This window comes from Balaenoptera physalus (genome assembly GCF_965194825.1).
Source record: "Balaenoptera physalus genome assembly, chromosome: 6".
Lineage (NCBI taxonomy): Eukaryota > Metazoa > Chordata > Mammalia > Artiodactyla > Balaenopteridae > Balaenoptera > Balaenoptera physalus.
The window spans coordinates 96,041,193-96,067,319 of NC_138885.1; the positions used below are offsets into that span (position 1 = coordinate 96,041,193).

The 26,127-nt window shown below is 46.3% G+C and overlaps 1 protein-coding gene and 1 long non-coding RNA gene across 5 annotated transcripts in view; both read left to right on the plus strand.

Moving 5' to 3' along the window:
* LOC309663431 overlaps positions 1-26,127 on the plus strand; it is a 352,908-nt gene that overhangs the window by 103,198 nt on the left and 223,583 nt on the right. The gene's annotated exons all lie outside the window — the stretch shown is intronic.
* The window catches only part of NRP2 (neuropilin 2), a 105,763-nt gene that overhangs the window by 61,849 nt on the left and 17,787 nt on the right, over positions 1-26,127 (plus strand). The window contains exons 13-16 of one of the 4 annotated variants that reach the window (XM_082467023.1): positions 9,529-9,791; positions 11,344-11,440; positions 12,589-12,624; positions 22,153-25,652. In XM_082467023.1, the coding sequence (XP_082323149.1) occupies positions 9,529-9,791; positions 11,344-11,440; positions 12,589-12,624; positions 22,153-22,433 (677 nt within the window). In that variant the 3' untranslated portion in view covers positions 22,434-25,652. Of the gene's footprint in view, positions 1-9,528; positions 9,792-11,343; positions 11,441-12,588; positions 12,625-22,152; positions 25,653-26,127 lie in introns of those variants that run through there. The other 3 variants (XM_082467024.1, XM_082467021.1, XM_082467022.1) reach the window with 3 other exon arrangements.

The following is a 26,127-nucleotide window of genomic DNA, read 5'->3' on the forward strand; positions in this document are numbered from 1 at the left end:
ATAATGTTTAATTAATATAATGAGCCTCCTGCACGTTGGAAAAAAAATACTTATTTTTATAACCCAGCCTGGATTTTTCATTTCATTTCCTCTCCTTTGAGACTTGGCCCAATTAATTGGTTGTTTTCCCAACCTCTACTTTTTATCCAAACGTAAAGGAGATTTGCCGTGGGGGTGGGGTGGTGTACGTGTGAGGTTTATGTGTGTGCATTTGTGCGCTGTGTGTGTACGTGTAATGTTTATACATGTGCATCTGTGCACCGTGTGTGTACGTGTGATGTTTATACGTGTGCATTTGTGCGCTGTGTGTGTGTGATGTTTATACGTGTGCATTTGTGCACTGTGTGTATGTATGTCTTTCTTTCTCAAGGTATTTGTGGGTTTTGTGTGTATGTGCATATGTTGTTTTTATGTGTAGATTTTGTGCGTTTGTAAATATGTATATGCATTCGTTTAGTTTGTGTGCATGTATGAATCTGTGTGTGTGTGTGTGTGTCTGTATGTTTATATTTGAGTGTGTCTGTGGTTTATATGCATGTGTATGTGTGTGTCTGTATGTTTATGTTTGAGTGTGTTTGTGGTTCATATGCGTGTGTGTGTGTGTGTGAGGTGTGTGTATAAGGGGGCAGCTTGGCAAAGGCACGTTGAATAAAGGGATGTAGATGATACAGCAAGGGGAGATTTACTGGCTCTTATTCAGCATCCATCCTCAGGTTCTTTCTAATAATTCCACTTCCTCCCTTGCACTCTTCTGAGCAGATTTTCTCTAAGAATGCCTGAGGTCAGCCCTGTCCAGACTCCAAGGCCACCAGTTAGCAAGTGACACTTTGGGGAGAGCTTAAGCTACTCTCCATTTGACGCGGTTCCCCTCTGCCCCCTCTTCGCCCAGCCCTCACCCTCACCTGATGCCCCATGGGTTGACCCCGGCTACTGGCTGGGAATCCTCATCCTGCCCTCGTTCCACTTGATTCATTACACCCTGCGGTTTGGGAAGGCTCTTCAGAGCAATCTTGCAGAGCGGGCAGAAGTCCAACCTTTGGCTGGCTGGCTGGGGACAGAAAGAAAATTAGGGCCATAAGGAACTGCTAGACCTAATGTTCTTTCTCCCTTAAGAAATCGAGAAAGAAAATAATTATTTTCCTGTTCCAGAGGAATCCCTGAAGTTCGGAAAAGTGGCCCTTGGATGCTGCCTCCAGAAAACAAAATCATAATATCGTCTTCAGAGCCCTTCTGTCCATCCTCTGATGATTTAAAAATCGTTTGCTGTATTTCCCATTGTCCTTCCCCTTACAAAACATGATACTGGGCTCTAAGCAGGAGAGGATAGAGAGCCCTTTCTGTTCAGGGTGGTCCTTTCTTCTTCTTCAAAAAAACTGCCTGAGGAGAGCAGTTGGGAGAAAGGAAACAGCTGTGCTTGGTTAGGGGCAGGGCAAATGCTAACGGGTTCAGAGTCCCGGGACCTTCCAAGTCAAGCCTGAAAGTGCTGTGTCACCCACACTTCGCCCCTCCACAAAAAGGAGACCGCTCCAGTCTTTAAGAAAAGTGTGCCATGTGTTTTATCTCCTTGTTAGGTAGGTAAACAAAAGTAATTACACTTAAGAAAGGAGGTGTCCCCATCAAGTGCAGAGGGAGAAGGGAGGAAAGAAAAAAGGGAACAGCCATGTTGAAATATCATACACAGGCTACTTGATTAGAAGTGTCTGTGGAAACTACTTACATTCCTTAGATGTTTTCTGATTTAGTTCTTTTCTCATGTTTTGTTTCTTTTCCTTTTAAGTAAGCAATTAGTTCTGTTCTTTTGGCTAGTGGTAATAGTTGCTTAAGGCTGACAAGACCCCCACTGGTTTTATTCCACTGTTTTTGTTTTTCAAGATAGTCTTTCAAGACATTCAGAATTTCTTTTTTTAGCTCTTTGCTTGTGGCTTAGAAACCTGCAGTGTGTTCATACCAGCCCCTGGGGACCCTGGTCCGAATTCAGTGACCCCTGGTGGTTGCAGAGGAGCTAGTACCTTGTTCTCTGAGAAAGCACTTTGCCTTTGCTCTGTAACTGCAATGACACAGAAAATGTCTCCCCTAGTGGAAGCCGCTGTATCTCCCACAGATATTCTCAAGTGCATTGGATCAGAAACAGAATTCTGAGGAAGATCAGATTCAGCTCTTTAAGGAACAAGGCAAAAACTCCTTGAGATGCTGTGGTGAACCCGTGTGTCTAGACTTGCCCTGTGTAATACGGTAGCCGCTAGCCACACGTGACTATTTTAATTTTAATTAAAATTAAATACAGATGAAACTTCAGTTCCTCCATCACATCAGCCACATTTCAAGAGCTCAGTACCCACTCTGTGTGGGACGGTGCAGGTAGAGGACACGTCCGTCATCACAGGATGCTGTCTTGGTCAGCACAGCTGGAGCACCCTTTGGCATGAAGAGTAACTTCCAGGGTGCTTGCTGATGCTCTTGTTCTTGGTTTGGTGTAAACCAGGAGGAAATGATGAGGGAGATGTGCCTTCTCCGTGATCCCTTGGTGAGAGCGTTCAGTGCCTGGCATTTTTGGTCACTGTCATTGTACCTCAGTGAGTAACATAGTAAAGTAAACAAGTAACATACTGTTAGACAGTATAGGAACTATTTCATTCAATCAAAAAGAGTAAATACTAAGTAATAGCAATAATAGTAATAACTGTTTTATTATTATTGTTGTTGTTGTTGTTATTATTATCTTCAGCAATGAGACGAGACTAGAGGTAAAGGGTATGTTCCAGGTCAGCTTCAGAATCCTCAAGTGTGTGGTCACCCTAAATGTGTGTTCTTTCATATATTTGTTGACCTAATGAAGTATGACTACAATATTACTTCGTTTCAGTAACTTCAAATCATGGAAGTGACATAAAGAAAACAGGCAAAGGCTATTCGGAATAGTATGCCTTTATAAAAGGACAGAGCTTTGACTACCTAGCGTTTATATGCTTATTGGATTGAGAGACCAGAACCTTTACTCTGGGTTCAAAAACAAGTGAGAGTAAGTCAAGAATACAATGTTGTGAAATATTCAAATTTTACAAATGGCGGCTTTTCCATCAGATGTAAGTGGTAGGCCTGTTGACTTCTCGTAGGGCTGTTTTGATGCAGATTGGGTCACTGAATAAACCCCATGAGAGTGGAGGACCAGAACTGTGGTTCACTATGGGACATACACACAAGAGGATTAAATGTGGGTGGGTATGGTCAGTAGACAGTCACAAAGCAATCAGTGAAAATGACTGATGAGTCAACTTGTTTACAATGGGCTTGATTTTGGGCGGTGAGTTAGCAGGGACTCTGTGAATTAAAAAGCAACTCTCTAAACTCAAAAGACCTTCCTCATAGGTGGGACCGATGGCAGCAAACAATCCAAACAGGGGACTGGCATCAGCTTGAACTGCCTTCAGAAAGAGGTTGCTGTGGCGTGTCTGGGGCACAGCCACTACAAATATGGAGATGGGAACTTCTCAGGCTTAGAGCAGGCTAGATAATTAAAGACCAGGAAGAGCTGGGCTAAAAGAAAGCCATATTTAAGGAATAACTTCAACTGGAAAAGGAAAGCATAGAGGCCCTTCTTTAAGGAACGTAGGAAGGCAGACATCTCTGACTTTGTAGAAAAGACAGCAGTAGAGAGGAGAAGCTCTTCCTTTTATTCTGAAAGTCATGATTGGTTGAGTGTGTAAGATTGATAATGAAGGGGCAGAGTAATAACAAGACTGAGTCGATTGCAAACCTTCATGAAAGCTGACATACCAAAAAAGCAGCTCAAGATAGACTCCTGCAAAGCCCAGGCCTGAAACCTCAAATGTCCACAAGATGGTCAATTGTAAACCTTGAGAACATCCTGCCGAGTTCATCCAAAGTCAATGTTTCCCTTAGCCAGTTGTTAATTTGAGGACCTTAGCAGAGATCGTCTGACCTTGGGAGGCCAGCTGAGGGGCTGACTCATGTCTTAAGCATGACCTATACAAAGAGACTCCATCTCCTGCAGCACTAAATATTCTTTCAGATGGTTGTTCTAGTAGGAGGGCAAGATGCTAGCCAGGAGATGCGTGTGTTGGACAGATGGTGTGTTTGGCTTTGCGATAGCCTGGAGGATCAGACTGGTGATTTATTTCAGGGTTTGGTAAGGTGTCGGCACCACTGATTCCATTGCTGTTGGGCCAGAAGTGGTCACGTGATCAGCTGAAGCCAGATGTGGTCGTAAATCGCCAGGTGAAATGTCAGGAGACCCTTTCTAGAGACAGCAGCAGGTTAAGACGCTGAATGACCTTGTCCTCTGCACTTCCTCTCTGCCCTTTTGAACTCCTGTTGTTCATTCCCATGCGATTGTTTTCCCTGCGTCATGGGCAACAACAGATGTTTCGAGTCAAGAACCTAGCAAAATGCCTCCCAAACATGTCAGGTCTGGGGGGAGAGGGATTGTATCTCTGGAACATTTTTTCTTCATTCTCTTTCTGCTGCTAAATGTATCTCCTCTGCATTGTTTCCCGTTGGAAGCTATCCATTGCCGACATCACTGCCATCGGCTACAAAAACAAGAAGACAGCCTCCAGCAGGTAGAGCTGATTCTTAGCTGGCCAATTGTCATGTTTGGGGACCTCTTAACAATCCAAAGGGCTTTTCCCCTGAAGTCTAAGTAACTCAATAAAGTAGCCCACCCATGCCAGGCCAACCCTTTGCTCTATCAAGTCACCAACAGCCACTGTCTGTTAAAACTTCCTCTGTGATTGGCAGTGGTAGGCCATAAATTAGAATGTTCTAGAAGAACAAACTCCACTGATAGCACATGTGCTTCGCTCACAGCACATATATGGGTGCCATGACTTCAAAGAACTGAAGCATTTAGCTTGGCGAAGGGTCAATGTGGAGACCTGCCACAACCAAAGCCCTGGAAAGCGGACATTTAAAGAGGCAAGGGTTCTGTTTCCTGAGGAAGTGAAGACCAGGGTCTTAATTCTTCACGAGTGAAAATGTTTCTAAGTCAGAGGACAGAAGTTGGCTGCACTCCATCGGGAATAGAAGGAGGACATGTGTCTAAATGACAGCAGGAAAACTTAAAACTGAATTTAAGAAGTTTCTGACAGTTAGGGCTGTGACCCAGAAAACACATTGCCAGCATGGCCTATGGAAGCTCCTCCTCTGGAGAACTTAAAGCGAAGGGTGGACCGCTGTTCTGGAGATGTTTTCAGCGTGGTTCCTCTGGGCAGCAGGGCTGGCCCCATCTAAATGGTCTTTTGAGGTCCCACTCTCATTCCAGAATCATGTATTATTTTATTGCATCTACTGTAGATTGACCCAAAAGCATGTGGTAAACAGTGTCTGATGTACAACTTGAGGCTGGCTGGTTTCTGGGGTTAGGATGGATCTGGGAACCATCTTATTCCAGAGAACATCTTTACTGTCCTTGAGCCAAATCTTACTTCCTTTGAGTCTTGGATTGGTCCTCCCAGGTTATTGGTGCTCTTTGGACCCTTTTTCTTTCTAAAAGGAACAAAAAGGCCAGCACAGGAGGCAGTGGGTTTAGTGCTGGCAGTGGAAATGAAGATCAGAGCATTTATGGAGCGTCTCCTGTGTCCCTGTTCGTATGCAAAGCACCTTACAAGGCTCTTTCCATTTCCTCCTCCTCGCGACTCTATGCAGTATTGCTGTTATTATATCCATTTCACAGATGGGAAGACTGAGGCTTTAAAAGACTAGCGAACATTAGGATTCCAGCCCAGATGAGAGGCGAGTTCCTGGCGATTTTACTCAGTCCAATCAGGGCTCAGATTCTACTTCCGTCACTCTCTAGCAGTGGTCTGGGACACATGACTTCAATTCTCTGAGCCTCTGTTTCCTTTTTGGTAAAAATGGAGAACATAATACTTAATTCACAGGGAAGATTACGGAAGGCAACCAAGCCGCCAGTGTGATATATCTGGCACACAGAGGTGCTCAGGTCACAATTCTCTTGCCCCTACTCTTCCTCTCCCCATCTCTGGGCTTTTCCTGGCCAAAGCCATTCCTTCATGATGTCCTGCTTCTAATTAGTCCTCTCTCAGTGACAGGCAGGGACGTTTTGCAGCTCAGCGTCCCTCTGACTGATGTCTACTGCTAATTCCTTAAATTTACATATCATCTTTCTTCCCTCGAGCTCATAGCACTTAACAGACAAGTGGGGCACAAATGATTTCGCTAAGTGAAATTCAGAGGCCTGCTTGTCTTGAGATTCTGCAAACTAGTGGATTAGCTCAGATGTCAGCACTGAATTATGATCCTTTAGCTGCTCGTGCTTAGCATGCCACCAGCATTAACTCCCTGGTCTTCCAGTGGTCCTTTAAATCATGCACAGTCATTACCATCTTACTGTGAGAGAGAGAGAAGAGAGGAGAGGAAAGGGAGGGAGAGAAAGCTCAGGTCCCCGGGAGAGACAGTCTGTGAAACCTTTGGCCTCATCGTGCCTGAAGTTTTAGCAACAGGATGGGTAAATAAAACAGACCGGATAAAATCCAGCCAGCCCGGCTCTTTACACCTCCACACACATTTTACTTACTAAATTCTAACCATTATGCTATGATTCCCCTGCTGCTTAAGAATGTAAATTCACACAAGTGACAGTATTTCTGCCAAGCAATTTTCAGGCAGCCAGTGGGTCTTATTTGTGAAACTGTGAAGGAAGACGGCTGAGTAATAAGTCTCTGAAATCTGGTTTCCTTTATATACGAGTGGAAACAGTAAAGGCTTGGAGATGACTGGGGCATGGGAACGTCTGGGGAGTTCTCACTGGTAGCTCAGTGCGCTGGATGCTTCCACAGGTCACCCTGTTTTTTGGATCTGCCTATTGATTGTAGGTATATTCACTTTGCAAAAGCTATTGTACTGTTTTCTGTATACATACTCATATTTCAGTATAAATGTTCCTTAATAAAAAGCAGAGCATCTCAAAAAAAAAAAAATCACCTCACCTTTGAAAAAGGCTGTTGGCTCAGTAGAATGGGAGGGAACTGTGAGGAGATTATATGAACCTGAGGGATTACCAGAGGCCAGATGATTCCCCCTCTGTTCTTGTTTCCAATAGACAGCCTCACAGCATTCTTTATCCATGTGTTTGTCATTCATTCATTCATGGGAACAAAATTTTCCTGAGTGATGGCATATATTTGTCACTGTCTAGGGGCAGGGAGAAGAAGCATTATTAACCCTTCTGTGTGTGAGGCCAGGACCTTACATCTAACCAGGGCAATAGGAAAGACACACACCAAACAGTCAAATTACAGTACAAGGCAGTGGGTGTTTACCCGCTGAAACGCATGAAAAATGGCCTCCAGTCTTTTTTAAAACAAGGTAAAATCAGTGGTGTGGTCAGTAGATGCTCGAGTTGTTGAGAGAAGAGAGGAATTAATGTTGAAATGTGCCAGAATGGTTAGGAGAAGAACTAGCAAAAGGGGTGGGATGGGGGTCGGGGAGCAGAGAATTACAGGTAAATGGAGAGAAGGCAACAGCACTCAGCAGAGAAGCCAGTTTGCCTTGAATAGCATGTGATTGATCACACGGACTTGGGACAAGGTATTGGGGTCACAGCTGAAGTGAAGGGCCTACTGCATGAATGTGGGGAAACCTGAAGTCAAGTCCGGCTCTGCTACTCACTAGCCTCTCTCCCTTGGAAAGTCACTTGAACCTTTCTGAGCCTCAGTTTCTGCATCTTGTGCAAAATAAGATTAGTAAGACCTAGCTCACAAGCATATAGCAATGATTAAATTATGAATGCAGATCAACATGCTTTGGAACCTCTAAAGCATTATGCAAATATGACATAATTATTACCATTAATAGTGGCAGTAATGAGATCTGATAGGAGAAGCATAGGTTCAGAAGTTCTTTGCGTGTCTGCTTGTGGCACCAGTGTCTCCTCCCTCAGCAGATCACCATCATTAAAATTCTCTGCTCCAGACAGCTGCCTACTTATCTGTGCTGGCTTTGGCCTTGAAGAGGTCCCGTGTTGTGGGATATTAGACCAATGTGGTTCTGGATGGTTAAGGAGTCCCACACTGGAATCCCAACTATGCATCCTAAGCTGGTCTAATTTGACTTCAGGGGACGGTAGCTTCTAGAGCAATAACCCTGGAGAATCTAACCAGAAGGGACTTAAGGGAGACAGGGAGGAGGGAGAGACGTGGCCAGGAGGAGGAGAGGAAAGAGCTGTTTCTGGGCCACTGATGAGTGTCACAGGCTCCGCTCTCACTAGAAAGATGATGTCAGCAGGAATAACAGCAAACCGGTGGTCCAGGAGTACCCCGTTGATTCAGGGCTCTGGCGTGCCCGCCTGTCCTTCCCTGACAAGTCCAGGGTGTTCACAGTCCCTGCTGAGTAAGAAAGCTCTGTGCCCACATCTCAGATTAACATGATTCTGAGGTGTCTGATGTGCTGGGTATGTGGTGCAAAAGTGCCGCCGCCATCTTGCAGAAGTGTTCAGCATAAGATGTTTCAGGGCCCAAAGGAGGCCGTGAGATTTTCTCCTCAGATGCCATCCTGTTCTCCGTGCAAGTGGCCGGAATGCTCCTGCACGAGCTGGATTTGCTGGTGCCGGTCCCCAGACCTGTGTCTGCAAGGCATGGGGTCTGCCAGCAGGAACGGGAACTCGGCCTCCCACACAGTACCTGATGTATCTGAAAGCTAATCTGCCAAAAGACACGCTCTTCAAACATTTGGATGGGTGAAACCTTCATTTCCCAATATGTGTATGTTCTCTGCTAAACACTTAGCCTTTGTTAGTGATGATGACAGCACTTGTTTTCATTGGGGCTGTGTTTGTCTGGCTCTCTAAGGAAGGCCAAGTTCAGGCCTCCCCAGGCTGGTCAGGGAAGGGATTGGGGTCTCAAGCCCCCTGAATCACCCCTGTGCTGCCACCATTCCCTGTTCTGCTTGAACAGGGATGTGAGTCTTCCAAGTTGCAGTTACTAGAGCCCAGGCACCATCCAGTAGCACCGTCGGAGACAGAAGCTTTTAAATGTCTTCCATTTGGACAGTGCCCAGCCAAGATGATAAAGGCTTGAATCATAAACTACCTGGCCAGAAACATCCTCTGGTCTAGCAGCCATTTCACCCCTTTATTATCCAGTTCATTAGAGTGCACTGGCCTTTTGGGTAAGCCGATGATGAGTAAAACGTGGGTCTGGCCTCTCAGAATCTAGGGGGAAAAGACAAGTACAAATACAACCAACCAAGACCTACGGCCAGCGGCGCCGGGTGCCATATGTAAAAGGCACAAAAGAAGTGATGCAGGGAAATAGGCAGGAGGGACCTTCTTGACGTAAAGACTCAAGAAAGGGCTTCAAGAGGATGCAGCATTTGAGTCTGGGCTCCAGAGCCCTAAGAAATGGACACAGGGCCTGGAGAACTAGTTCATAAATAAACAAAAGACACCCAAACTCTGCCCCAGCTTACCGCCGGAGGGACCACAGCTGCCAACTGGTGTCTTTCCCAAGCATTTACCTGGAACCTCTGTTTGGGTTTGTCTCCCCCCAGATGACAGGAATTTCTTGCGGCTGCAGAGTGATGGCGGGAGAGAGGGCCAGTACGCGCGGGTCATCAGCCCCCCCGTCCACCTGCCGCGGAGCCCCGTGTGCATGGAGTTCCAGTACCAAGCCACGGGAGGCCGCGGGGTGGCGCTGCAGGTGGTGCGCGAAGCCAGCCAGGAGAGCAAGCTCCTCTGGGTCATCCGCGAGGACCAGGGCGGCGAGTGGAAACACGGGCGGATCATCTTGCCCAGCTATGACATGGAGTACCAGGTGGGGTGGCGACGGGAGACCGTTGCGGAGATCCGAGGGAATCGTTGTGATCTGTGTTTCAATATTTCAAAGGGCCGTGCCCATTCATCTTTAGGGAACGCGCTTAAGCGCCGCTGTTTTCATTGTGTTTCTCACGTTGCCATGGCAACTAAATGACACTCTTATTTGTTATTCAGAATGTGCCTATCTCTACACCCAGACTTGGTTCTTTGTTCCTCCTATTGCCTTTTATATTGCTGAAATCTTCTCCAACAAATGTTTCTTCTCTTCCATTTTATTTTAGATTGCTATCAGGTAGGCTGGCAAAGGGACGCAGAAGCCAGGGAAATAAACACAAACAAACCCTCCACACACAAGGGAAGAAGCCTGTGGAGCCCCTCAGACTCCGAGGAGGAGAGGGAAACAGCCTCCCACCCCTGTCCCAGCAAGTGTGAACACGGGAAGGGGAGGGTCGCTGTTGGTGCTCAGTGGCCGGCAGACCAGAGAGACTCCTAAGTGAGTGGTATCTCTCCCAGCAGCTCCAGGAGTTGAGTTCTATTATCTCTGCCCCACAGAGCAAGAGCCCGAGGCACAGATGGGTATGCACAGCTGGGGCTGGAACTTGGGTAGCAGTAGGCATACTGTGGAAGAGGTGACTGAGAACCAGCCACAGCATTAACCTGGTCTTCCCCAGACGAGAAGCAGCAACAGATGGCTGGTGAGACAGCCAACTGCGCGCTCAGCTTGCCAGAGGACATGTGCTCGTTTGCAGAGAGAACCTGGGGAGGGCGAGAATGAGGGCGGAACGGAGACCACAGAGCAGAGGGGCTCCTGTGAGCAGCCTGCAGTCACTCTCGAGCTTGTTAGGCAGCCTGAGTCCCTCCCCACCCCCCACCTGCCTTCCCACTTATAAACCTCAGAGCATGGTGTTGCCAGTACCTGTTGGCATTTTTGTCTCGCCCACTAAACGGTGAGATTTCCTGGTCAGAGGGTCTTGTCTTATTAGGCTTTGTCACTGTCGTGGTGCCTGGCACGTAGTAGGTGCTCAGTAAACTAGTGCTGAAGGAAAATCACTTCCCTTCTCGTTGTACTAATGGAGCCATATGACAGTGTCACCCCCAAGGCGACACAAACCTGTATACTACATTTCTCACCTTAGCCCCACCTGCTCGTGTCCTCTGAGTTTCCAAATACCTGGATTGGGCATTTGAAAGATTTATGAGAAAAAATATCAAAAATGGCTAGGGAAATTTCAATTCTCCATGAAACGTGCTCTGATTGTGGCCCTTTTAGTCAATACATTCTGGTTACTGGACAACAATATCCATCACTTTGTTATATACGTATTTTTTAATCACCTCAAATATGCATTTGATTTGAACCAACTCTTTTTAAATTAAGATTTCAAGCACCATAGCCATGTGGTCAGCAGATGTGTACCAGGTGCAGTAACGTGCACGCACACACACACACACATACATTTTAAGCTGCAGTTAACAGAAAATTGGAAATCTTTGCACTGTTTGGACGAGGAAGCTCAGTTAACCATGGCTCTTTTTCTTCCGGCTTCTAGATTGTGTTCGAGGGAGTTATAGGAAAAGGACGTTCGGGAGAAATTGCCATTGATGACATTCGGATAAGCACCGATGTCCCGCTGGAGAACTGTATGGGTACGTGAATATCTGTCTCTTTGTGGCTCTTCCAAGGGCTGGGATGTACAAGAAGAGACAGTGCATCGTTTTCAAACACAGCTCTTACCCAGTGGGTGGGGCAGCTCCAGTCTGGGCGGGAGGCGAGGGGTGAGTGCAGTTATAGCTTGGGCTGCATTCAGGACGGGAGAGGGGTGAGATGAGGTGAAGTCTTATATCCCCGTTCCCATTCAGAAATAGACATGCACTAAGTATATGAAGATTCAGGGTGCCAAGACCCCATCATCACACTCCAGCTTTTAGCAAAGAAAATGCTAGAGGACGAGAGCAACTGTCAGTCAGAATTACATGATGGAAAGGTTTGATGGATTTAATGGAAGCCTTCACTGGTGAGCAAAAAATAGTACATATGTTATATCAGAGTGATAACACAATTACCCAAGTAACTCTTTTACATGAATGAATTGCAGGGCAAGCTATGGCATGTGAAGTAAGAGTTTAGATTTTGCTTTGAGGCTAATATCTCTAATGCCCAAGATGCCAAAGTTGTAAGATTAAACATTGCATGCCAGGTGACCAGCATAGGAAGGACACTGTCACCTTGGACAGAAGTGCTGAGCAGCCAGCCCACCTGAGATGCACACATTTTACCTAGTTCACCCCACGGGCCCATCAGAGCCATGGACATTCCCCAAAGCAAGAGGAAATCCTGAGAAGCTACGAGACCTACTTTCAGTCTGCAGAGTAATTATAATAACTCACCAAGTGCTTTTCTTGGCACATGGGTCCCAGGTGTGTGTGTGCCTGATGATGTCAGAGCACCTGGGACCACCCTAGTCTCTTCAGGCAATTCTCGGGGCTCCAGGCATCTAAAAGTAATCCAGGCTCTGAGAAAGTAATCAGTGGTAAGTGACTGATTACAATGCTTCAGGGACCCATTACTCTATAAAGGACTTTTTGTTCCAAAGCAACTTTGAGAATCTTTTCCCCACCTACCCGGCCCCCATGATGATGATGTGTTAGACATGGTCTAGAGCATGTGGAGGACATGGGATACTTTCCGTGGGATAGTATAAAAAAGCTTGATGAAATTCATCTTCATCATACCCTTTTGTTCTCCCTATTTCTTCCGCTTATCTAACTCAAATTTTTTTCTGTTTTTTTTCCAGAACCCATCTCAGCTTTTGCAGGTGAGAATTTTAAAGGTAAAAAAAAGTTCTTTTTAAATTTCTGCATGCCTTTTCCTTCCCCCCATGTGATATGAATTTGGTGGAGGCAATAAGCCTCCAAATTTGACAAAGCTCACAAGAGAAAATAGATGCCACACCTTCTCACCGCTAGATGGCGCCAACAACACCTGTAGATGCAGGGAAAGGGGGATTGAGATCCTCGCTGTCTCTTCTTTAATTAAAGTTTAGAAACCTGTAATAGAGTCAAATAGGTTACAGATAAACCTTTCAGGCTTGCGCTGTCCAACGGAGAGCCATGAGGCTGAAAATGCATGAGTGGTGAGAAAGGAGAGGCTGTGGGGAGACTGAACAACAAAAAAAAGTCAGTAGTAAATTAAAAGTGAAATGAGGTGGCAATGATTTATTTTCGCCTGAAGATGGTTTCTTTCCAGTCACAGGGTACCAAGGCAGCGGTCTCAATTAACCCTCAATGAGGTACACTGGTGGGCAGTTTTGTGAGGGAAGAAAGTTAGGGGAAACACACAAGGAATGATAATCCAAAGGGGGGAAAGTTGCAAAACTCAGGAGCTGGTGTCTGATTAAGGGAAGAAGGAGGCCCATTCGGTGACTGGAGTTAGAGCACTTGAAATACAAGACGGAAGAACAGAAAAGGGCATTTTATCCCTAATAAGGTAAATAGAAAGCAGGGCAAAGAAAGAGGAATGTGGGATGCTTGCCTTATCCAGGGAGGGAAGAAAGACCTCCAAACTTGGGGATGCTAATATCTGTGCTGTTTACTGCAGTGGATTTCACATTTCACCCTCTTTGCAGTCCTCTTGGTTGGCACCGCTAACATTTCCACCCGGGTTCCAATGCTAAGCATTTAGAAGCCACTCTATAAATGCTTTACTTGAGTTGGCTGGGGGGGGAAAGCACACTCAGAGACACTCACCCTCACCTAAGGACGGACCCTGTTTTATGCAAACCGTTGTGAGGGTTTCGGTGCCCTGTTTGTATTGGCTGGCCTTAACCCCACAGGTGACAGCATTTCAGAGGTAAGGGAAGTCATTTTTGTGTCTGAAGTCTAGACTCATTATCTTCAGTCTCAGTAATCTGTCCAGCTCCTGGCTGGAGAGAGATGACTTCCTGGGTTGCCACCTAGATGTGCTCTCTGACTCCAAATCATCTCACCCAGTTTGCCACTCCTCAGCCCTGAGACAGTAGCTGAGGAGGAGGACAGCAGCACGGGGAATGGCAGACCTACCTACGTAGAATATCTTTTCTTTCTTTTTCACCTTTCCTTGCCTCCATCCCCACTCTCCCCGCTGCACATTTTAAAGTATTAAGCGTATTCATGTGCATTTGTTGGTGCTCCTTGGGTGTGAGATTTATGTTAATGTGAATCTAAAAGTATTGGAAGGAAAGCTGAGATCAAAACTGAACGGCTTGGAGTACAGTTGAATTCAAGTTCTAACTTTCGGGACCCAAGGTAACGTTGACGCTCGGGCAGTGAAACTTGCTTATGTTGTTTCACGTGACTTTGACTGATTGTTGAGACTCAAAGCTCCCAGGAGAGGCTGGTTACAGACTTACAGCCCCTGCTGCAGACACTGTGCGGTGTGAGCACACATGTCTGGGTCCATGAATGACACGTACGGTGGCTAAGCACTTTGCTTCTGTAAGAGAATAAACAAACCAGGGCACATGTGCTGTCCCGGAGGCTGTGTTTACCATGAGCGTCACAGACCCGTCATGTTCTCTTGTAAAAAAAATATATATAAATACAACAGCCTCAGAGCCTCAGTGCTCATTTAGCCCAAATAAACACAGGGCTTAGGGACTCGAAGGTAAGAATTTCCAGTGCACTCCCGATGGGCTGCTTTGGGGGTTAAGCAAAGGCAGCCCACGAGTGGCATGGATTGGCCCACGGCTGTTGTCTTGAGAAATAACGAGCATCTTTGGAAGGAGGAAACCAAGCTGTGAGGAGCAGAGACTTGGCTAAGGAGTCAATAGCAGGATAGGAGTTGAGAATGGACAGTTTCAATTACATCGGCAAGTTTTACATGGAACTCTGACTTGGTAGCCAGATGAACCCAGGGCCAGGGAGGCTTCTGTTGGGCTGAGGCCCCTCTGACCTCAGCAGGCACCTCTGGATTTTGACTTGAGCGAAGCCTTCCATTTGGGAGAGGAAAGAGGACCCTTCGCTCTATCTAACCTACTCACCTCTCCTGGTCAGGGCAGCAGCAGCCCTCTCTTGCTGGGGGTGTGGATGCCTTGGGGATTAAACCAGGCTTTCACTCAAAAAGAGAAACAGAGAAATCAGGTTTGGGGCAAGCAGGCTATGGAAAGTCGATGGTGAAACAATATTAACAACAGGCATATATATTGTTAGTATGTTTTTTTGAATTGGGGTTGTTTTTCTTTTCCATTATATATTAACCACGAGACAGAAGCAGTCTTATTCTTTAGGAGAGATCTATGTGTACTAGGTAAATCTTGAAGGAAATGCAACAAAAGTGGCCTCTGGACCGGGCTTATTAGATAGTCTTGATCTTTTATATTTTGAAGTGTCTTTCATTTTCTGCCTCTTACTCATTTCTTGCCATAGAACATTCTCTTTTAAGTCAAATCGCCTTGTGTCTTGTGCTCGGGGTGTATACTTTGATTGCATACCGGGGTATGAGTCAGTAGTGAGCAGAAACAAGCCACAGAGAAAAAGAGAGCCATGTAGAGAAGGGACGAGGAGGAAAGAGTGAATAAGCTGTGTTGTCATGTGATGTTTAAAGAGACTTTTTTGCTGTTGTTCTAAACAATGTAGCCTGGGTGTGCTTTTCTTTTTTCTTTCTTTCTTTTCTTTTTAAAAAGCACTGGCTATAGACAAAGTGTTGTCATGTGTCTTGTTCTAGAATTTGAGCTTTTACAAATGAAAAACTGTGTGTAAGGGTCGGGGGATGGGGGAAACCCGAAAAGGGGTGTAATTAAGGTGATGGATTATTTTTTCTTAACCAACACTTTCTTCTTTCAATAAAAGTAAAAAGAGCAATGAGGAAGCCAGTAAAAATACATAAAGCCCATAATTAGAGTTCTGTAGTTGTTAACCAGCCGGTTATTTTTAGCAGGTCGCAGTGGAAGCAAGAGATCTTATTCATGTTAGAGGCTGTGGGCTTTGAACAAAGCGGGAGCAAAGAGACAGAGTCTGGTACCCTACCCGTCAGAGACCCATGGAAATCCCGGGCACGGGTTGGGGGGGGAGGTAGTGAGAGTGAAGGATTCAGAAGTGCTGCGTCTACCACTGATGGACGCTAAAAGGAACATCAGTAGCTCCTGTTCAAGGCTGTGATCGTGGGTTTTATGCCTCAGACCAGCTCTGAGGGCCATCGGGCCCATCTCTTGGGCCTCACCTTGTGCAGTCGTTGGCAGTTTTCAACCAGGTAAAACCGGGAGAAAGTGGACAGCACAGGCTATCTCCTGGGCATAGAGGGGGCCCATTTGGGGCTAACGACAGAGCTGGCTGGGGTTTGACCCTATGCCTCAGGTTTTCGGTTCTGTTTATTTGGTACCAACTGGCCCATCTCCGCCGTTTCCCGCCCCCATCTCTCTGTCCCCACCCTCGTCCCCCGTCGATCTACCAGTCGGCTGCCTCCCGAGGCTTTGTCCCCCAGTGTGATGACCCACAACCCAGGGCACAGGACGTGGGGTTGGCCTCAAATTCCCTCTTTCTTTGGCGTCCCTCCCTCCCACGGCTCTCTGGCTCTCTCGACTAGAAGCACTTGAGAAACACAGTGAGAGTTCATCGGCCTTCCTGCAGTAATCCTCTGATGAAAGGCGGAGAAGTATTCCTGAACCCTGCCAGGGCTCCAGATAGGCAGCTGTCGGGTGTGACTCCTTCTCCCTGGCCCCCTCCCCCCGACGTGCCCAGCTGCCAGATCAGGGCTAGGTGTTGCTGAGCGGGGAAGCCTGGAGATGGGAAGTGTGTGACCCGCTCGCCCCCTGGCTGTGGCTCCTCGCCTGAGGGGACGCCGAGGCATCCTTTGTGAGGTCCACGTCACAGAGGCCTGACGCCCTCCCTCCCCCCGCACGTTTACCACTCATCTAAACAGCTGCCAACGTCAGTTTCTCTAAGGGGAGAAGGAATTTTCTTTTCGCTGCCTTTTGCTCTCTCCAGGAACAGGAAGGAGAAGCCTTAGTTTAAAAGAAGTAGCCTATGCAGAGCGCAGGGAGATCAGCTCGGTGCTTTGTGACCACCTAGAGGGGTGGGATAGGGAGGGAGGGAGGGAGATGCAAGAGGGAGGGGATATGGGGACGTATGTATACGTATAGCTGATTCACTTTGTTATACAGCAGAAACTAACACGCCATTGTAAAGCGATTCTACTCCAATAAAGATGTTAAAAAAAATAATAAAAATAAATAAAAGAAGTAGCCTAAGTGCCACCAAAGAGAGGACAAGTGTCTGAGACTTCAGCCAACCACAGATCTGAGTTTAGGGGAGTTTAGAAAGATGTGGGAGACCACCAGGTCTCCTGCTAACCTAGTGGAAACCTTCCGGTGATCCCCACACACACCGAGTGCAAGGCAACCCGGAAGAGTCATTTCACAGGGAAATTTGGCACTTCTGCATTCTTCTTCCCAACAGATGAGTGGGCGTGACCATATTCTTCAACTGTCTTCTGTAGACTTTTCTAGAGGAGCCAGCCTTCTCTTTTGTTTGTTTAATCTCACAAATTACATAAATCTTTCATCTGAAATGCCCCTTCTCCAGCTCTTCGTTTTCAACCTATACCTAAAAGACTGCAGACAGGCCAGGCCTGAAACAGTTCTGATTTGCAATGAGCCTTTTTGTTTTTTCCCCTCTGAGAGAGATGATTTACCTTTGGTGTCTTTCGAAACATTTCTTTTGGAAACCTGGGTGACTCCTCCAGGTCCGGAGGACATGTCGTAAACTTAGCTGTAGGAGATGCTGTCTCTTTCCGGTGATTCAGTGAGAACTTGACTGAGACAGTCCTCAGACAGCTTCCGACAGAAGTAAGAGGCAGAAAGGGGGAGGGCTGCTTCGTGTTCCATCCCTACGCGGTTAGAACAGGGGTCTGCACACTTTTTCTCTAAAAGGACAGATCGTAAATACGTTGGGCTTTATGACACTCTGTGTCACCACTACTCGCTGCCACTGTAGCACAAAAGCAGCCAGAAGCCATATGTAATGAGGGTGGCCGTGTTCCAAGACGTGCAGAAATAGGCAGTGAGCCAGATTTGGTTATCTGACCTCTGGGTTCCAGCACGGGCGGAGGATCTGGTCCACGTGGTCCCTGCCACTTCCCAGCGGTGTGTGAGCTTCCTCTGAGGGCTCTGGGCCATCTCTAGGGTTTCACTGTGTGCTGCCCCCCGCCCTCCTCCTCAGTTTTCCTACAGGTAAAACTGGGAGAAAAATCACTTATCCTCTCAGGTTCTCAGCTCTCCCATCTGAGAGTCACGAAGAATAAAGATGATTCACCGTATAGCCCAATGCCCGGCGCCCCAGAAGTGTCCATTCATTATACTTTTAGTTATGGTCACATTTCCCAATTGCTTATTAATTCTGTAACCCTATTTGCACAATAGGAATGGAAGAAAGCTACTGACAGTGTCATTTTTTCCCCTTATTTTCCTTCCATGCATGGCTTCTTAGAATTTGTTTCTCAAAATTCGAATTCTCCACCTTCACATTACCGCTTTCTCCAGGGGGCTCAGAACTTTACAGGTGGAAGCCTGCTCAACCTTGCAAATACACTTGGAGTTACTGACTATTTAAATTTCTGTTTCTCATTATCTCACACGATGAGAAAACTTTATGGAAAATTAGAAGGTGGAAATTAATGAAAAATAGAAGAGACATTGAAAGCATTTTTCAATTGGGGGGAAAACAAGGTATGTGAGTAAGTGGGAGACATTAGAACAATCAGAGGGGACATTCAGGTCCGCACATCACCAGTGCTGGGCAAGATTGAAGTCACCTGCATTCTTTCTGCCATCCTGGGGGACATGGCCCTGGCTCCTGTGTTGTGAAGCAAAGGCCCAGCCATCCCATATGGCTGAGGGGGGCAAGTGGGGCTAAAATGCAGCCACTCACCAACCTGGGTACCTGGTACAGGCAGCATCTGCCCAAAGGGGGCACCTTTTTTGCAGTTTGACATAGAGGCATGGTATGAGCTAACAGAATCTAACATTTTCCAAGAATAATTATTCTATGAAGTACCATTAGGTCATCAACATTTTTTCCAGGGAGTCTGAATGTAGGTCCAAAGTTCATTCCTCCATTCATCTGTCCACTCATTCATCTAATCGCCCATCCATCCACGCATCCACCCATCCATCCATCCATCCGACATTCCTGGGATTGCTGCTGTTATCTGGAAAGGCGCTTTGAAAGGGGATTTAACCCCTATTGATCTATCACCTTCCTTTTCTCTGGCTAGCAAACCACAGCCTCGTTAGCACACAGCCCCTGAAGACTGCCACAGAGCCAGGTTCCAGCCTGTGGGAGCTGAGTCTCTTTAGCTGGAGAATGTCCTAAGAAACTCTGGCCCCCAACTGCAGGTCATCAAAAATTGCCTGAGGGGGGTGAGAGGAGGGCTGTTAGGTGTATCCTCTCTTTTCTGACTCCTTTGACAATAAAAGCACAAATTCATATAGTATGTTTTCTCATTTCTCCAAATAAATGTCCAAGGAAAAAGTTTAAGGAACCAATGTGACGTCCACCAAATTGCTTTTGTCACTAAAGTTTTCTACATGGCAAACATTTCTGGGGAGGGGAGTGTTAGCAGGAAAGGGGAAGAGGGCTTTATAATAAAGTGGAGTTTGTCTTCCAAAGCAGAGCAGAACTTGAGGCGAGGGGTCTATCTCTGATTCTGAATCTGTAATCCACAGAATGCGATTTCTTCTTCTCCAGCAGGTCCCCTAGATCCTCCCCACTGAATGCGATTTCTCCTTCTCCAGCGGGTCCCTAGATCCTCCCCACCGTGCCCCAACTTTGTCTCTATCATAAGCAACACTTCAGGAGTCACATGAAGGCCCCAGCCCCGGCGCGTTGAGCCCTAGGGGATGTATTTAATGTTGAGAACCAGCATTTTGGCTGAGGGAAAGCAAACCTTTGAACTGAGACTATGCGGTGTTGGTAGGAACGTGAGCAGTTGTGACAGTTTTCTGCTTGACAAAAATCTGTGCTCCTGCTTTGTGGTCTAGTCAGGGCTTCAGAGGGGAAAGTTGAACCCTGTGGATTTACCGCCTTCCTTTCCTCTCACGGTGAGCTGCAGCCTTACTAGAGAATGGGTTTCACCGTGGAGCCAAATCGAAATCAGAGGCAGACCCGAGGACACCCTCTGGGGAGAGGCGGTGGCACAGGGGAACTTGGAGCCCATCCCTGCACACTATGTTGTTACTCGCGCATTCTTCTGAGCCCACATGAAAATCCAGTGGCAGGATGGTTGCCAGGCAGCAGATACTCTTGGTGACCTGAATAATGAGTTGACACCAGTTCCTTGTGACTCCCGAGCTGGCCATTTCAAGGAGCCATTTTCAATGCCTTGCTTTCTCTTTCTGTTTCTGTGCATAATTTTCAATATGGTCACAGAGAGAGAGAGGGAAGGAGGGAAGGAGGAAAGGAGGAAGGGAGCTTTCTCAGCTACAGTAATGAAATGATTAAAAGATGGAAATGGTCTGGGAATAAACAAACATAGAGTAGCGGGTAATGAAGAAGACAGTGTAGAAAGGTGATCCTGGGATTCTGGGATCCTTTCCACCCCAGGGGCTGTGCCTGCGGCTGCCAGAGTGTATGCTGGGTGACACATCCTTGTCACAGCTTCTCCAGCCCCGTGGCACTTCTGTTGGGCCAAGAGGCACCAATGAACCCTGTACCTTGGCAGAAGGGGATCCCTAAAACTAGAGGAACCAGTGAGTGATTAAAAGCTGGGAAGGTGGGCAGGCTCTGAAAGATTTTCCAAGAAAAACGCTCTCATTTTTCTAGCGCTTCTGAGAAGACATCAGAAGGTCTGACTCACCCCTCAGCTAGTCCCCAAATCAAAAAGAGGTGCTCTGGGGTTTGGGTTACAGGAGCCGGCAAACGCTGACTCAGAAATAGGAGTCTTCACCTCACTTCAGTCTTTTAATCAGAGCATTTATGGAGAGCCTTCTTGGTGCATACCCTGAGGTAGAAACCAAGATGAAAGCGAGTTCTTCTGCTTGAGAGCTCTGCGTCTCGTGAGGGAGGCATGAAAATATAAATGAGCCTCGTCTGAGTCTAGAGCAGAGATCCACCCACAGAGTAGGACCAACGGTGCACGGAGAGGACAGCAGCACCTCCCGCCCGTGGCTCCCACCTGGGGTATCGCATGGATGGAGAGGATACATCTTTCTGGCCACCCCTACTTGATGTAGGCAGCTAGGGAGGCATTTTTCATAGGTTAAGCATACATCATTTTTCAGAAGTAAAGATCATGTCTGGTTTTGGCAAGCTCAAAAGCTCCTAGTCCCATTCTGGGCCAGATTCTCATCTGATGTAAATGGTTGGGAGAATCAAGTTGTAGCGCTGTTTTGCATCAAATGGGACTCTAGCCAGTCTTTCCCCAGAGTTACCCTGGGCTTAAATCTACAACATCATCTCCATGGCAACAAGAAGCTAGCCAGTGAATGTGGTTGCCTTCTAAATCCTCTGCTAGCTTCTCTTCCGTCCTCTGTCTTTTCTGTGATTAGAATGATCTCCCTCCCTTTGCTCTCACTTACTCTCGCTCTCACATACCTACTATCGTTTTGCACTCAACATTTCTTGGTTGCAGCTTCCTTCCAATCAGCTTTTTAAATCCTCCATTCAATTAAAAAAATGAAGATGCACTACTCATTGCTTGACAGTGGTAATTGACCTGTTTAGACAAGACCAGGCTGATTTTCAGTGGGCATGGAAGCCTTGGCAAACCAAAGTGGAATTCCCCTTCAAGTCTAGCCAGCCTAATTAATACATTGTTTGAGAATGCTGGCCAGCCAGAACAAATATTGTATTTCCGCCCATTCGGAGAATCAGTGATACGGAATCCCAGAAGTCATATCAGCATCACTTACTTGCATGTATTCCTCTGTGTGTGTGTGTGTGTGTGTGTGTGTGTGTGTGTGTGTGTGTGCACGCATGTGTGTGTGATGTGTGTGAATCATAATGCTTCTATATATTATACAGTAATTGTGGTTTAACAGAAAGAAGAAAAGAGTTTTGGAATCACACAGCTCTTGGTTGGTTGAATATCGAACTTCCCACTTGCTGTATAACCATTCATTTAACCTCTCTGAGCCTCTATTTCCTCATCTGTAAAATGGGTCTGACAGTACCTACCTCATAGGGTTGTAAGTAGGAAATAATATCAATCATTGAAAAGTGCTTGGCACACACTAAATACTCAGTACCATCTTATTCCCCTGTCCCCTTCCCTCTCCACTCCAAAGCATGTGTGTGTTTCTTTTCTTTTCTTTTCTTTTTTTTAAATTAATTTTGGATTAGTCTGCATGCTCTCAGCCTAGCAACACTCTTCTGTGTCTCTCCACCAGGGGGCACCCTCCTACCGGGGACCGAGCCCACAGTGGACACGGTGCCCGTGCAGCCCATCCCAGCCTACTGGTATTACGTTATGGCCGCCGGGGGCGCCGTGCTGGTGCTGGTCTCCGTCGCGCTGGCCCTGGTGCTCCACTACCACCGGTTCCGCTATGCGGCCAAGAAGACCGATCACTCCATCACCTACAAAACCTCCCACTACACCAACGGGGCCCCTCTGGCGGTGGAGCCCACCCTAACCATTAAACTAGAGCAAGACCGCAGCTCGCACTGCTGAGGGCCGAAGCAAGGACGGCACCCAAAACAAACAAGAAAGACTGCAAACACGTTGCCTCGATTTTGCACTTTTTTCTCCTCGCCTAGTCTCTGTGTGAACGCTCAGACATCTCTCTCTCGGGGCCCAAACCCTGTGCGCTCGTATCCATCCTGACCATTCTCCTTGGGTTCTTTTGTTTGTTTGTTTTCCTTTTGTTGATTCCAAACCAACCAACCCCAGCTCTAATGCTGCATCTTGGAATACGAGAAGAGATACACCCCTAAGCACTTCACAACTCAAGGCTCAGCTGGTTTCCTTCCAGAGACTGGTTCCCTGTTTCTTCCCCTTGCCTTATCCCATCCCTCCTCTCGGTGGGCAGTCAGTCTGCCAGGAGACTTGAGGGGAGACCTGGATCTGTGTGTCTGTACATGGTATACATTTGCGCGTGTGACTAGCTCTGTGTGTGCGTGGGTGTGAGAGAGAGACTGGCTCGTTGGGGGGGGGGGCGTGTGTGGGTGTGTTCAGAGAGGGCCCCCTTTAACTCTTGTGTTACTTCTCCGGGGGTACATGTTCCAGAAAATAATATACTGTACTAGTTTTGTTTACTTGGAGAAGAGATTGAAGCTTTTTGTTGCCTTATCTAGCTCTGGCTGGGTTTCTGTTGGCTACCACTGTCATCTCCAGGTACCTAAAAAACTAGAGGCCACCTGAAAAGAAGTGTGGCCCCTCTCATTCCAGTCCCCATGCTCAACCCGCCTGACCCAAGAGGAAGGTTCCCCCACTGCACTCCGACATGACCCCTTGTCCTGTCTCGGGCATCTTTGAAGTCACATGATAACAGCCATTGGGTGCGTGTGGGACCATCTCTACTTCCAGCCCTGAAGCAAATCTGTCTCATGTTGCCTTATAAAAGAGAAGCTCATAATGAATGTTTAGGTTTTATTGGTTAAGTCCAATCTTGGAATAAGTCATAGAGAATAATAGATCTGAGACTGATGTAGGAAAAGCAGTAGCCTGTTGAGAGCAGGAGGAGATGGAGGAGAAGGAAGGATGAAATGTTGTCTTTAAAGAACCTCCTCACCCCCTGGGCATTCATTGTGCCCCGCTTAGGATGGGATAGAGGAAGAAGGTTAAAAAACGTATTCTTTGGTATCATATTGATCATTGTAATAGCATTTGTAAAACATGGGGGGAAAGGGGTCATTTGCTTTCCTTTTATGGTGTTAATGGGTGCCTGAATATATAGCCACTAAAATATATGGCTGTTCACCTGACTTATTTGAATATTATGAGAGAATAAAAAGTTATCAGTTTTTTAAAATGTACCAGTGTACTACCCCTTAAAGCGTTCATGGCATCTGGCAAATACACCCTTATAGGCTGGCCTGGCATTTCCAGATGTTGCTGCATCGTCAGGAGAAGGTATAAAGAAGATAAATCCTTTGCTACCCATTCGTCCTCTCTAAACAACGCAGGGAGAGGGATATTAGAGATAAATTGCCTAATGATGTTGTACAAAGGATGGATTCGATAATGAAGTCAATTTCATTGGTAGAAAATGCGTATTTTAACGAGATTCTCGGTGTACTGGGGCTCTGCCTTGGGGGGTGTTTACTTCTCACCTTCCTGCTAGGAATCCACTGAGGAAGTGTAAGATTCTCTCCAAAGATGGTTGCCTGGGCTGAAAGCCTCCAGGTACCTTCTGAGAACAAAATACTAATGATTTTTTTTTTTTTTTTTTTTTTTTGGCTGCTTGGGAGAGAGAGACTCTTAGCATTCTTTCGGAATATCCACATAGGTCCCTCCAACACACACACACACACACTTTTGCATCTGGTTTGTTTCATCCTCCTGAAAGAATGGTGCTCTCCCACTCTTATTCTATTTCAAAGAGCTGGTCTGTCTCAACCACAGCAGCTCTGCCAGGAAAAAAGATGAAAGGCTAGAGCATGAGCTACCTTGAGATTTCAAGAAGTGTCTTACCCCCAGCTGAAGATGGAGAAAGAAAGACGGAGAAGGGGAGGAGGGGTGGCAGGATACCATGGATACCTTATGATGACTTCCATGCCAATCACTAAGGGCTTTTTGTCTCAGGTATCTGTATCCAGTGATGCATCTGGGGTCAGGCATCCCTTGAAATGATTGACATCCCTATAGGCACCCCATGGAGGCGTGGTGTCAGGAAATTACACCTGGAAAGTCTAGCCAGTGTAGGAACTGTCTGAGTTACCATACACCCTTGAGGATTTCCCTTCTTTAAAAGAAGATGACAACAACTTTGTGAAATTTGCTGTATCTTTATCTGATGCCCCATGTGGCATCATCTTTATGTACAAGCTGTCGTTGAGAATATGAGACTGCTCAAATCTCTGTGAATCCCATGATGCACTTCAGCTGGGGATGTCACACTTCTCTCTCTGTCTCTCTCTCTCTCTCTCTTTGCTCTTGCAGCCCAAGCGACTTTCATAGTATTATCCAGGTACTATGCTAAAAGGGAAGCTCTTCTATTAAATGTCATGCCTTGCAGCTTTAAAAAGCAAAATTCTGTATTTCTTGGAGGGAGGGAAGGGTCCCTCTCTTCTAAGAAAAATAGACTGGATAGGTGAATGCATGCATGCATGTTTAGAGTTGCTGCTCAGAAGACAAAGAGGTGAGAGCAGCTATTTAAAAATTACTGAATGAATGAATTGAAGGTCTAGCTCAGGCTGGTACAGTATTTTGCCTTAGTAGAGCTTTCATGTTAACAGCTCCAGGAGGGAAACCCTTACCTCTGGGTTAAAAATCCCTTCCTTGATATTACGCTAGCAATTGCTATCCCCTAATTGCCGGTGAAGACAGAAAAAAGAATAAAAAGGATCATAGCATTGCCACTGACAAAACAGAATGCTCAAAATAAATTGTCTTTTCCTTTGTCCCACATTTTTGGGATTAAAGCCAGAATAGGATAGGAAATCCAGTAATATTTCTGAGGTTGATATACCCCATCTTTAAGAAGACCCTGTCTTTAAAAATGAAACTAGCAGGCAAGTAAACACCTAAATAATCGAAAATTACCAAAGAACAACAACAAAACAAGAAAACTTAAAGATTTTTACTTCCTATTCTTATCCCCTCGCCCTATAACTGTGACATCTCTTGCATTGCTCAGTTGCCTGTGTGTCAAAATAACTTGTGGACGTTGGAAACTATTTGAATGTGTATTGTGTGGAATGTAATAAAGTGATGATATTTTTATACAAACATCTGGGGTTTTTTTTTTCACCTTGGCTTGTGAGAACAAAGTTGAAATGTAGGCTGTGAAAGAACTGATGTTTCCAAAGTTTATACATCGCCTTCTGAGCCACAGGGCATTTCTGTGGGAGGTAGGTTCTCCTTGAGGCTGAATGCCAGCCTCTCCTTCTTTTATTTTTTTATTACTGCTTGTTAGGAGTTTTATCCAATTTGTGCAGCTGAGCCAATTTTTATGATTGGTGTGGGATTTTGCAAAAGTTGCTAAGTGCTAAATTACTCAATGTGATTCCACAAAATTTCTCTTGATGGCAAATCCCCAGAGATTGGACTCTACTTTCAAAGGGCCCCGGGGGGGCAGGTGGGATGAGCGAAGCAGAATCATGTACTCAGCTCTGCAGAGACAGATAGCTTCCTTTGGAGAAGAAGTGGTGACATCTTACCCCTTGCCTACCAAATGATTACTTCCACGGACACGTCGATCTCC